The sequence below is a fragment of the Hypomesus transpacificus genome, unplaced genomic scaffold, assembly GCF_021917145.1.
Source record: "Hypomesus transpacificus isolate Combined female unplaced genomic scaffold, fHypTra1 scaffold_111, whole genome shotgun sequence".
Lineage (NCBI taxonomy): Eukaryota > Metazoa > Chordata > Actinopteri > Osmeriformes > Osmeridae > Hypomesus > Hypomesus transpacificus.
In genome coordinates, this window is record NW_025813699.1 from 273,915 (window position 1) to 287,610 (window position 13,696).

The 13,696-nt window shown below is 41.3% G+C and overlaps 1 protein-coding gene across 2 annotated transcripts in view; it reads right to left on the reverse strand.

Moving 5' to 3' along the window:
• chd1 (chromodomain helicase DNA binding protein 1) overlaps window positions 1–13,696 on the reverse strand; it is a 71,165-nt gene that overhangs the window by 11,613 nt on the left and 45,856 nt on the right. For both annotated transcript variants that reach the window (XM_047050371.1, XM_047050372.1), the window contains exons 17-36: window positions 12,708–12,860; window positions 12,402–12,473; window positions 12,159–12,308; window positions 8,104–8,252; window positions 7,867–7,963; window positions 7,686–7,781; window positions 7,354–7,530; window positions 6,877–7,037; window positions 6,729–6,770; window positions 6,498–6,631; window positions 6,156–6,294; window positions 5,409–5,559; window positions 5,165–5,287; window positions 4,576–4,713; window positions 4,117–4,362; window positions 3,846–3,983; window positions 1,712–1,890; window positions 836–935; window positions 671–722; window positions 276–516 (exon numbers count right to left, since the gene is read on the reverse strand). In XM_047050371.1, coding sequence (XP_046906327.1) covers window positions 276–516; window positions 671–722; window positions 836–935; window positions 1,712–1,890; window positions 3,846–3,983; window positions 4,117–4,362; window positions 4,576–4,713; window positions 5,165–5,287; window positions 5,409–5,559; window positions 6,156–6,294; window positions 6,498–6,631; window positions 6,729–6,770; window positions 6,877–7,037; window positions 7,354–7,530; window positions 7,686–7,781; window positions 7,867–7,963; window positions 8,104–8,252; window positions 12,159–12,308; window positions 12,402–12,473; window positions 12,708–12,860 — 2,738 coding nt within the window. The remainder of the gene's footprint in view (window positions 1–275; window positions 517–670; window positions 723–835; window positions 936–1,711; window positions 1,891–3,845; window positions 3,984–4,116; window positions 4,363–4,575; window positions 4,714–5,164; window positions 5,288–5,408; window positions 5,560–6,155; window positions 6,295–6,497; window positions 6,632–6,728; window positions 6,771–6,876; window positions 7,038–7,353; window positions 7,531–7,685; window positions 7,782–7,866; window positions 7,964–8,103; window positions 8,253–12,158; window positions 12,309–12,401; window positions 12,474–12,707; window positions 12,861–13,696) is intronic.

Genomic DNA, 13,696 nt, shown 5'->3' on the forward strand with positions numbered 1-13,696 from the left:
CCCCCCCCCCCCCCCCCCCCCCGGTCTGACAACCCCCACCCCTCCCCGCCACAATTAGATTTCTAATCTGTGGGAAACACTGAGATGGTAATTGGTGGTATTGTGTGCTCTTTGCTCTTTACAAACATTTTACAACTAAACTGGTCTCAAATTTCATTATGCGTAGTATTAAAAAGGTCTTCAAGTCTTAAAACCAACTGTCCTAAGCCTAACGACACCATAATGCATACAGTATTCACATAAAATTGGTTTTTATTACTAGTCTTCTCTCTCACCTGCTATCCTGTCGGTCGCTCCTGTAGTGGTCTCTGTCTCGGTGGTCTTTACCGTTGCTGAAGGAGGAGTAGGGCCTCTTCCTAGACTCTGACTTCCTGTAGGGGTCAGATGGTGTGTGTCGGTCCTTGCTGCTGCTGTGTTCACGCTCATGGTAGCGTGATGGGGGGTGGTGCCTCTCCGAGCTGTAGCTGTCTCTGCTGCTGTCGTCATGGTGAGAGTTGTCCTTAAGCCTCTCAATGTCTTGAGGCGACGAAGAGGAAGGACAAGAGTAGGTGATATGTACATGAAGACTTGGGGGTTTAGAATTATTATCTTTAACACTCATGGCCATACACACAAAAAAAGGAGTGAGCTGGCAAACAAACTAGTCGTACACAAAGTGATGGAAATTTACCTGAATGTTTAAAGCCGTGGGTATTTACAGTGCTAGTGTTCTGGTCAGCTGCCTACAAAATAGTATCTTGTCAGAAACCACAACAACAATAACCTCTTAGAGACATATGAAGAACTTAATTGTTTATAACTTGATTATATAAAAAAAAAAAGGAGTTTCCCATACCTGCGCATTTTCTTGCCTCTTCTTGATGGCGTGTTTATACAATTTATGCAATTTCCTCGCATCGAATTCCGTGAATTTTGAAACAAATATCCAAAGGTTTCTGTAAAGAAGTTTAAAATTTTGTGACACTATTTCACCTAAACATGTTTATGTTTGAAAACATACTTTTACTCAGGGTTCGTACAGATACTGTATTATGGAAAACAGGACTTTCAAGGACTTTTCAAGCCCTATTTGGGGGGTTTTCAAGGACTACAATAAGATATCTCATTTATCAAACATGTACTTTATTTACTTTAAATTAATTATTATTAAAGCTACAAATGCTATTCAATCAGTTTCTCTTTTTTTTTTTGTTCTTTGATTAACATTAATGAGACGGACAGCAGTGGGTTTAATAGACGGCAGTCTCTTTAAGACCTGACGCACCTGATGCACCATTAGCAGGAGGGGGGATGGGCTGAAGCAAATTTGAGCTAAAAGACTGTATTTATGTTTTATAGAAAAAGAATGAACACTTAAATTCACATATATTGTCTAAATAATTCAAGCACTTTTCAAGTACCTCGTCATTATATGACTGTTTTCAAGGGTTTTCCAGGAATTCAATTTCAAAAAGTCAAATTCAAGTACTTTAAGCACCTTGTACGAACCCTGTTTACTTCTCTACATGACAAATTAAATGTGCAAGAATTTGTGTAGGAGTGCAAAAACCCAAGTTACTCAAATACAATTATCTTAATTGACACTGACGCATTCTGGTCACCCCCACACAAGACTCATACTTTCCCCTTAGTGATGTTACCCTAATCTAGTTGAATCAAACAGGAGAATATATGCCTTGTAATAAAAAGTCAAGTGGGGATGGATACTTACTTCCTCCACTGTTTGATCTGCTCTGGGTTGGAGTACTCCTTCAGACACTCAGTGATGTGGTCGCCTATCTTGATGAGGCACTGGCGTGTGTGCTCCAGCTGCTCACGTTCCGACAGGCCCTTCTCTGGCCTGTCCAGCTGTTTCAGCGCTGCCTTCACTGGCCTCATCCTTTCCTTGCACTAGGAGAAGGACCACTGTCAGATATGGGTCTGAAACTGAGATATACAGTCCTTTCCGGGATTAAGGGTGTGACATTGCACTGTGCCTGGAAACCGTATTCACATTACAACTACAAAGGTTTTGAATATGGAGAGTGGGGTAGGGTTAAGAAAGCCTAATGACCAGGGCTGCATTTCCCGTTAACGATGGATTGTAGCAACGACCGAGCAAAAAAACGAAACCATCGATATTTCTTATGTGCGTTTCCCAAACATGCTCGTAAGGAGTAGGCTAATCTATGCGCTTTCAAGAGGTCCAAATTTTCAAGAGACACTTTAGCTACGATGTCTTTGGGAACGGCCCGTAAAACTAAGATTCGTCGTACGATGGATTCTACAATCAACTTAGGCTTACCATGCTTTCCGGAAACGCAGGCCTGGTTGAATACTACCACAACACTGGGATTTGAACTCTGACAGAACTCTTGCTAGACTAAATGCCTTCTCAAGACATATTGTAACAGTTTTAATTGTACTAGTGCCCGTGATTCAGTTGGTGATTAAGATGTCGGTGAGAGACAAATAGATTCCTGGAAACATAGACATAGTGCACGGTGCCTGTGATGATGTAGGTGACACACACGTAATTATAGCACAGTGCCCATGATGCAGTCGGTAAGCAAGATGACGGTGACACACACAGACTTCTGGAATTATAGATGTTGCATTGCCCCTGATAACTGCTGATGCCAGTTGTTCTCTGTGGCTTTGGTACCTACATTTCTCTGATCACAATTGAAATTCTCAACAGTACTTGTTCAACCTCCACATCATCTGGTTACTTATGCACATCATACAAGCAATTTCTCATTTTAAACAAACTGCCACTAAGTGACCCCAGTTGGATGAGTCTGCCATTTCTAAACATTCATTATGTCATTTTGGAATTCAACACTAGCCTGGGTACCAGACCAATCTACAAGCTCATGATTGATTTGCTCTGGCAGATGGGTCTGGCCACCCTCCCATTCAAACAATTATATTCCGGCATGAAAAGTGTTGGGCCAATCACAAAAATAATTTGTATATAGGGCAAGTTAAACCTTTCCTGCCGGACCATTCAAATATGGGTCGAAAAAGACCAATGGATCCCGCCTTAACTTTGCCAGATTTTTTGCCAGAACCAGATTTCTAAAAAACTTTGAAAAACAACATTAACTAGCTAGATTATGTACACTGTAAGCTAAATGTACATGCCTTGGTTGGCCAATTTGGTCGAGGAAATTCTGACGCTTTTTAGTTATCAAGAGGAGTATCCAGCCAAATCGCTAGCTACTTTTGGGGGAGGAGAATTCCGGTTTCCCCTATGTCTCCACTAGTCACTAGAATGGTCCTAACTTTTAATCAAAATATGATATTTCTAATCGGTCTTCTGTTTTACATAACCCACAGATTTGTGGATATTCCACCTACTCAAAGTATTTCTCCATCTTGTAATTAAAGTGGTTAAAAATTAAGTTGTCTGATGAGGTATGATGGATGAAGAAGTTTTTGTAAAAAATGGCTGCCTGAAACCAACTTGATAAAATATGATTTGCCTTAAGTATTCATATATTTATTCACATCATAAAAAATCCCCTAGTTCTCCTCTTCAATATGGTATAAACAGTTAAGGTGTATGATTTCATATGAAAATTCATAAAAGAGGAATATTAATAGGAATATCATATTTCAACAGCATATGGAGTGTTCAGAATTTTGGCTCAGGCAGTAAAGGGTGAAACATAAATAAAAATGCTAAAAAAAATATATCGACATCAAGGACACGGCACCCATGATCATCACCCTATGAATCCCATATCATTTTATACTTTCTTCCATTAAACTAAACATCAGCAACAACAAGCTTTTCAGTGTCAATGCAAAGACAAATGTTCAAGGATTAGAGGCCAACTGAGAACCTTTGAAGGACCTACCACACTGAAGGTCTTCTGGTCAAGTTCCTCCGATTCCTCTGTGATGAGCACAGTCTCCACCCCCCCAGGAGTGATGTGGACAGGAGTGTCTGAGGATTTCTTGGCCTTCTCTCGCACCTCCGCTTTTACTTCACTCAGCTGCAAGGAAAGGCACAGGAAGGATTACATAAGAACAGCTAAATGGACATGTTTAAATAGAAAAATGTATTTAAACCCAGATAAAAAGTGACAATTTGTAAACATTTCTCAACCATCTCCCCTTTTCACTGACCTCTTCCTGTATATTTACAGTCTCCACAGGCTTGATATCTTTTTTCTCTTTTAACTCCTTTTTCTCTTTTACATCCTGGTTCTCCTCTTTTTTCTCCTTTTTCACCTCTTTCTTGTTCTCCCTTTCTGTGGACTCCTTCTCCTCTAACGGTGAAGGCACGTCCTCTGCCTCGGGCTCCTCTTCCTGCTTCACCACCACTCGTTCGGCCCTGCCCCTTCTAGGTGGTGGCTTTACAGGGACCATCTCCTAGGATGGGACAGAAGAAAATAATTACACATATTAAAACATTCATATATCCATTTTAAGCCTATTGGTGAAAGCAGCTAACCTACTGGCATTCAACATGCATAGGAGGCAGGAAGAGAAACAACGTAGGTGTAAAGGACACAAGTCTGTATAGGTTCCCTTTTGTTGTATTCATTGAAGAGGCAGGCAACATGTTTTAAAGTTTTCAAATACCTTTTCCTCTATCTCCTCGTCCTCAGAGGTCTTGTCCGTAGGGGGTTCTGAGGATGGGCTCTTCACCACTTGGTCCACCTTGGCCGGTTTCACAGCTTTGTTTTTCTTATTCCTGGGTTTCCTCTTCCGCGAGTTTGCCTGCAATACACAACATTTCAGAAACTTCTGGAGTGAATAGTCTTTCTTTTGCTTAAAGCCATTAGAACAGAGCTACTGGATTGTAAATGTCCAGGCTACATCAAGTTTAGATTTCTGAAAGAGGTTTGTGTAGAAATAACTATTTTGATAAATCACCATAATACAACAAAAGTAGGTATTATAGCTATGTAAGCTCTGCTAATCTAACTTCAAAAAGGCAGAGCATGGCATTGTTCACAACCATACAAACGTGTGACAGTGTTTATTTTGCGAGGGTAAAGTGTTTACTTTGCAGGTGTAAACTTTTCAACTGCAGTTTCTTGTCCAAAAGCACAAACAAGTACACTACCTAAACTAAAAGTGGTTTGCAAATTCAGATTTGCAATCATGTTGTTTTTTAATGTGTAAGTGTAGTTTAAAAAAGGTATTCAAATCCAACAGCCAAACTCACCGTCCCCGCTTGCCTCTGCGCCTCTTTTTTGGCCAGGTCCTTGCTCAGTAATTTGATGAGGTAGTCGGCTCTTGTCTGCAGTTGTTTGGCCTGAGGCTTCTTATCTGGGTCGTCTGGTAAGAGCTGATTGACACGAATACGCCAAATAAACTAGCACCCACAACAAGAAATCTTTCCCCAATAATCTCATGTTTTCCTTCATAGAAAAACAAAGTAAGACAAAGGAACAATCATTTGGACTGACCTTGTGTGTGAGGTTGAGGTCGGGGTCCATCTTGATCATTTCCCAGCTGCCATACCCGTACTCGTAGATTCCAATAAGGAGGCTTGAGTCGTCGTCCTTCCCCCAATCTATGTCAAAGTGCGCTGCCTTTGAGTGGCATGGAATTGTATATCTGTGGTGAGAAAGGTTTGTCAAATAAATAGGCAGTTTATATCACATTCTGCCAGCTGGCTATACTTGTAGCAATAAAGTGATAATTATAAAATAGGTGATCTATGAAATCATCTCTTCTTACATGCTTACAAACTATTACAAATTAATCTTTGTGCTACTATTGGGCAACCATGTGACATGACTTGTTCACAATGTTTCCACAACATAACCGAGAGCAGCCTATTCAAAATACTTTCATCCATAAACTATGTGAACGTTAATATGATCCTGAACATAACAGCCTTTTCAGATTGCTAAGTTATCCATTTTGGGGATCTCTGAAAGAGGAAAACAGGAGAATGTTGAAATAGAATTCTGGGACATTTTACTTTTTCCATGTGTTTTCAATTACTAGGAAATGTGTCAACTGTTTTCCAGGATCCGTGGGACCTTGATTATGTAGGCTGGTGAGTTGGGTAAGAATACAGCCTCTAAAAGGTTTTGTATTTTGTTACATTACATTTTAATTGTGAACTGTACATGACACAATCCCGAGAAAACAGACAAAAAGAGAGGTGAAAGGAGCATTTGACACAAACCAGCTAATGGCCATACCTTTTCCTTTCCTCTGGGTCAGCGGGAATGGCCTTGTGGAGCGGCGCCAGCTCCTCCTCATGGGAGATGACCAGCTTGGCGTTCACCTGGACGCCGGAAATTCGGAACGTGGGTCCTTTCACTTTGCCTCTCCTACCCCCTGGTGGCAAGAACAGAGAATAGCATAGGGGTTTTACCTACTGTTATCTAATTGTACCATTAGTAAGCAGTCTCTCACTATTGAAACTGCAGTAAGGAGCTGCTGGCTGACGATGTGTATTTTCATGGCTGTCTGGAGAATGTATAAATGTGTGAGTAGTACTGATACTACTAGTTAGTAGGGGATGAAGACTTGTGTCCTACCTGAGGTTTTCTCCGGTCCACAGGGGTTCTCCTTGAGGGTCTTCAGACAGCCATTATGAACAGTCTCCGCCAGGCGCTTCAGGTCATACTCCGACTTGTCTACCAACTCTGCATCTCGGGCGATAGCATCCAACCTGAGAGAAGAAAGTGAGAGACCATTCAGAGGAGATGACACATTCAAACTGCCACATTCAATCCATTTCCATCCAGGACATTTTTGTAATTTCTTACCTTTCCAATGGTCCACCAAACTTCTTGTAGCTCTTGATAAATCTGTAAAAAAAATTATTGTGCATTGACAAATTGCTCATTACAAACTACCCCCCGCCCCCCCCCCCCCCCTCTTTCTGTAGAGAAAAAACTGATGTGTGGAGGTAACCTTCGGATTTCTGCATCGCTGAACCCCTTGATGTTCTCGCGCGGGATAGTCCGTGGTCGCCCTCTCTTTTTGGGCCTCTTGCGATCTGACACAGAATCGCTGTCCGACCCGGAGTACCTCCGGTTCCTGCTCCTCCGACCTTCGTTGCCGTTAAAGCTGATCTGTGAACACAGAGTAATAAAATAATCAACCGTGACTGCTTAGGTCGCTGCCCCCGCGACCCGATACCCGGACAAGCGGCAGATGACGGACGGACGGTGACTGATTTCGGGGTGGGGGGGGGCTGCAGAAGTTAACATGGGGCAGTCAAAGAAATTAAATGAGATTCATGACTATTCAAAAGAAACACAAAGGCTTTTTTGGGGGGGGGATCTTTTAATTCAGCTCTTGAAACACTGGACCACTGTTTTATTTATTTTTAGTGTATGCACACATTTCCAGAGTGTGTGAGTGAGTAAAGACACATAATTCCCTTACCTGTTTGGCACAGTTCCTCATGCGTGGCAGCAGGTAGATCTCCTGCAGCTCCTTCTGCCTCTCCTCCTCCTCCATCCTCCTCCGCTGTTCCTCAGGGATGATGTCATCCCAGCCCCGTGGATTTCGATCAGAGTCCATCTCGATTCCATCCTCCTCCATTACAGTGAAGTTAGCAACCTGAGAAAGTGTTTGTGAGAAAGAGATACAGAGGTGAATAAAGATGAGGCTTTAATTTAGGTCATACACAGGGCACACTGTTGGTCTGGACAAATATCTCCTTTTGCACGTTTTAAGAATGGAGGAAGAGATTGTAGAGAGATGGAGATGGGTACCTTGAACTGAGAGAGCAGCTCTTCACCCACTGTAGAGGGGCCTGGGTCGTTCTCTCGAGTCTCTGCTCTTTTTAGAATCTCGTCGATGTCCATCTCCTGTAGGTGGATGGGTAGATACGAGCAATGAGTTAAATATGTATTGTCAAATAACACAAGAGATGTGTACATTGATCTCACAAACCTGAGGTTCCTGCTCCTCTCCTTCTTGCTCTTTGAAAAGCTCTTCAGCACCAAACTTTAAGATGGCAGACAGCTCTTCCTTGTTGAATGGAGTGGAACTACAGGAGGGAAAATGCCAACGGTTAGATGATGAGTCTGTTTGTAAAAAAGTGCGTACCTGTGAACAGCGCTTATTGAACAAATCAATGTATGTTTGTATTGGTTAAAGAGTAAAAAAGGAAGATGAATGATGTCTTACCTTGAAGGTGCTGCGCCAGTGTGAAGGACAGTCTTTCCAGTAGTGTCCATCCTCTGGATGACCAGGTGGTCCAGCACCATTTTCTTTTTGGCCCTCTCTATGATCTCCTCCTCCACCGAGCTCTTTGTCACCAGACGATAGATATTCACCTGGAGCCCGCACATGGGCACACATGCACAACCAAGTTAAACTCTTAAGGATACCACACTGGCACTTAACACTAGAATTGCCAAGCAGGGGTAATTTGAAAAAAAAATCTCTCTTTGCACTCAAATTCCATGACCATGCTTTCTTGACTTTTCCTTGATGTGTTTTATCACTTAGTATTTTTACATTTTCAAAATCACACCGGGGAAATCTCAATTAAGGCTATTTTGCTCGTTTCATTTTAATTGCGCATTCTGGCGAGAGCTGTTATGATTCATATGATCAACAATAGTGTAACATGAAGGCTTGAAGTGTTCTTGAAGGCTTATTTTGCTCATGTTTTGTTTTAATTGTGCATTCTGCAATCTTTTTCCCTGCCATTCACGGATGGAATTTGCCTTTATCAGCAGATGTCACAAGGGTTTCCTTGCACAATTCTATCATTCAGACAAAGGTTATATAGCCTAAATAAGATATGTCTAGAAAAATATTTATAGTTTATATAGTCTATAAATTAAGTGCAAAATTATGAAAAGAAATTATGTGAATTCTATGAAGTGCATTAGCTTCACATGGGCTTTTGTGTGTTGACTGGTGAGCACAATTCTTAAGGCCGATTTATACTTCTGCGTCTCCGTTAACGGACAGACGCACGCACGGAGTCGGACGGATTGGTTGAATTTATTCTACTCCGACGGCTCTGCGTGCTGAAAGCAATTCACCGCCAGAACAGTAGATGGCTCTGCACTGCGATGCTAGCTAGGTTTTCGAAAAGTCGGAGCAAATTTACAAATGAACCGTTTCAATAAAATAAGCACATTTTCAGCAACTACACTGTCCATTTCTCGTCACATTTTAATTCAGATGCTGATTTACATGTACTGTTTAGCTGAAATATGAATTGTAAAAACTTACAACGGCGGTCAAAGGATTCTGTTCTCTTGTTGGTCACGGCAACCCCGCCCCCACCCCTGACGCAAGCGGTTCTTAATACGGACCAATCACAGCCAAGGGGTATCCGTAAAATGACGGACGGACAGACGGATAGTCAGGAAAATCAGGAGGTGCACGCAGAGCTCTGCGAGGGGCTCGGAGAGGACACGCAGAGGGCGTTTCTTGACGGAGAGGGCGTTCCCCGTGTGCGTAAAAACGCAGAAGTATAAATCGGCCTTTATGTCATGACATCGCAGAAACTATAATTTTAGTGATCGTAAAATGCAAGTATGTTTTGTATAGCGGATAAACACAACTAATAAATGAATTTTGCAAATTCAGACATGAGCGAAACAAATCCAATTATATGACTGATCATATGGTAAGCTAAACCATTGATTAATATAATAAGGCAGGCCTAATAAAAGGATATGACAGCATTGGCGAGAGCCGTTATGATTCATATGATCAACAATAGTGTAAGATGAAGGCTTGAAGTGTTCTTGAAGGCTTTATAATTTATAATAGAGACACGGATAGACTACAGGGCTCCGTGAGTCCTCGATTCGGCCAGCCACACTTTGTCTCCACTCGCTTCTCAAACAAATTCCTCCTTCACAAAAGTGCCCCTTTTCAAATTCCCGCCGAACATTATAACAGCCCACAAAATAAAATATTTTACAATAGCATTTCTGAAATATCAAGAGGTAAAAATGCGTGAGTGAGCATTTTACATCCTCTTACATTTGGTTGCAATTAATGCCCATATTTTGCACAAAGTACGTGAACAATACACTAACCTAAATTACATTTATTCTTGAGCTGTAAGTAGGCCTATCAGAATGGAATGCTTGGAATGTTGGGTAACTGGATTTGAGTAAGCAAGACAACATTGAAAAAACCTGTTGAGACCAAATCCGTTGATACATTATGCGATCGATCATTAGAGGGAGGGATATCGTACCTTTCAAAACAACCTGAAAGATTAGCCTGTTTATTCTATTTAGTCCATAGATGTTAAGTGAAACAAAACGTAGGCTATTCCAAATTGTCTGTTAGGCTAGTTGTAGTAGATAGGCCACCTACTTGATTAATCAAATGCAACTTTCGTTTTATATGCCTTTGCCCGCCATCCACACTTGAAACTGAAGTCCCAAATGTTACAGTAATAGCCTACATAAAACCAAAATACACATTCTCAACCAGTATGATATTATCCACTGCCTGTATAAGGTTACACTGCCTGTCTTTTCATTTTGAAAGTTGTTAAATTAGGCTAAGCATCAACATGTAGGCTAACATCAAATAAGTCTATAGCCTAGAATTTCCAAACAAATTACATTCACTTTTGTAATACTTGGACCGTGTCCAGAAAATAAATGAAGAACATTACTTGTTTTGCCAGTATAACTGGATCTAATTAGACCATTGAATGTTTATGATGTCCCAGGTGTGTTTATACTTTTGACGGGACAACAACCTGATCTTGTTGTCGACTATAAAATGTTGACAATGTAGGGCTACTATCAACCAACTGCAGTCAAACCCGCAACGCATTTAACATCCTTTAGCCTATAAATTACATTAGAGCTAGCAGGCATGCATCATGTCAGGGGTAAAAAAGCTGAGAAGGATACGGCGAACGCCCGACCCTCTAGGGGGGTCTGGGGGCATCCTCCCTGTTTCAAAAAGATGAGTGTCACCTAAAGGTGAGGAATTTGCATGCCTGAGCTAGACAACAAACGCTCTAATGAATTAATCACCGACTTTACACAGAAATAAATGACAGATTGAAAAAGGCAGGGCCATCTAGAGACCATTACGTGTCAGTAACAACATCCCTGTCTGAAGACCCTTAACCTCGCTTCTAGTAAGCACTCTGCACATCTAGTGTTAAGAGATCAGTTATCAGTTCATGAGAATGGACTTTTGCTGGAGCGATTACATATGAAAAGTAGCTTTCAATGGTTATGGAAAATCTGATAAAACGTACAAATCTTTAAACGTTTTTGGTTGCAATGCTTTTGACTTTGCAGTCGCATGATGTGAATATGTAAAAACTAAGGCTGTCAAGCGATTAAAATACCTGGATAAATAAAGGTCAAATAAAATAAATAAAATATTTAATTGCGATTAATTGCATTATTTCATATGATTATTCGCGATTAATCGCAAAATTATTCAATCTATTTAATTTGTTAATTTTACCCCAATAAATATTTTTTTTTGTGGAAATAACATTAAAAGGGTGCATTTAACTTCAGATAGGCCTAACTGGATAATAATGTCCATATAACAAGTTCAAATGGAACAACTTAAATTGTGAGGGAGTTTTATTCACTCACAAACTATACTGCTGTATAATAAACATCCACAAAATTAGACTTATTCTGGAATATAAAATTCATTAAAGAGATGTTGTCTCATAGCCTGCTATGATATCCTGCTCAATAATATTCAAATCTCACTCAAACATACTTCATATACTTAAGCAACCACAATTGTACCTTAATATTGAACAATTCAGTTTCAATCTTGTTGAACCCTGCTGCTCAAACCCAGCTGCTCGCTTCTATTGCGAGTGTTGTCTGCCATATATTACCGAAGCAAACGCTGCTGCTACTACCGCTAACGCTGCTAACAGCTGTGTGCTTTGCTTGCATGTGATAGTTTAGGCTGAGAGTACTCCGGTGATAACTAAACTCAGCCTGACAATCAGTGCACACAGCCTTAGTTTTGTCAACAGAGCCATCTCGCAACTTTTTAAAATGGAACTTCCCATCTAAAATCCCTCTCTCCGTCATTCAGCTACCGTCGGCAGTCAAAATCATGTGACGACAGGTGATTCCCAGGGTCAAAAAGAAACCTGCGTTAACGGCACCATTTTTTTGGTCGCGTTAAAGTGAGATTGTGTTAACGCGTTATTGACTTTGACAGCCCTAGTATAAACATAGCTGGGCAAGTGGTCATATTACCTGTCTCTTCTGGCCAATCCTGTGAGCCCTGGCCTGTGCCTGCAGATCGTTCTGGGGGTTCCAGTCAGAATCAAAAATAACTACCGTGTCGGCAGATGCCAAGTTGATGCCAAGACCTCCCGCTCGAGTTGACAACAGGAAGCAGAAGTCCTTAAAGACGAAGCAGGGTGGTTAATTATGTTTTTGTTTCATGATTCAACCATTGGTCCACAGAGGTATTTAAAACATGCAGCTAAAACCTACCTCAGAGCCTTCTGCATTGAAATGGTCCAGAGCCTGCTTTCTCATTTCTCCCTTGATGGAGCCGTCCAATCTCTACACCACAGTAAAATACAGTCATAACTAAATCAATAAAAACATTCCAAGGTCCAGTAAATACCAATGTTGATAGATGTAACATATGACTTGTTTATATTAATAAATACATGTGCATCGTAAGTTAAGAAACTAGATTGAGATAATAAGCGTAATTTTGGACATAACATTTGAGAGAGGGTGGGAATTGGAGTCTGCCTGTGGAATTGTGGGTAGTGTAGTGTGGACAATGACCTGGAAGAGGAACTGGCGGCTCTTCAGGTATTCAGCCAAGATGTCCAGCATCCGGACCATCTGGGAGAAGATGAGGACGCGGTGGCCACGCTCTCTCAGACGCAGCAGCAGCTTGTCCAGCAGCAGCAACTTCCCGCTGCTACGGATGAGGTGCTGTAAAGGAGGGATAGCAAGGGAAGAGTTTGAAGTCGGGAGAGAAAGAAGCAATGGCAAGAGGGGTGAGACAGAAGGAAAGAGTAAGAGTAGAACAGAAAGAAGGGGATTTAAGAGGAAAGAAAGAGTAGCAAGTATTCCTGTCAAATCACATGTATCAACAGAGTTCCTGGTGATAACATTTAGTTTGATGTTTTGTAAAACTTCCCCACACTGCTAGTTCGGCTTTGTTTGCACTCCAACATTCTCATAAGCACTGTGTCGAGTCTTCTATTGGATGGCATACGGGAGCGAGTCTAGCGCAAAATCGCCGCACTGATCAAATCGCGTTATTGAAGGCCCTTAAAATGGATCATGAGATTAAACGACTTGTCTACAACAGAAACATTGTTGACAATCGAGCCCTAGTCAAAACTGGAGCTTTTTGGGCAGTCACATCAGCAGTGAGTCATTGTGCAGGCCACAAAAAAATCTACTATCGATATCACACATATAAATATCATGCAGACTACATTTCAGGCATAATGGAGATAAATGTACTGCCCTGCGTCAAGGATGAAATATGCTACTCTGACTCCGTTTACGGATGGGCGGGCGGATGGAAAAACTGTGTTTATGGGTCTCCGTAGGCTCTGGGTGCTGAAAACAACTTACGACCTAAGAGAAACAGTCTGTGTGGAAATCGACATCGTCGAGTGTTTATTTACCTATGTTATTGAGAAGTCGGAGCAAATTTACAAATGAGCCGTTTCATCAATAAAATACGCACATTTTCAGCAACTACACTGCCCATTTGGTCACATTTTTATTCAGATGCTGATTTACATGTACTGTTT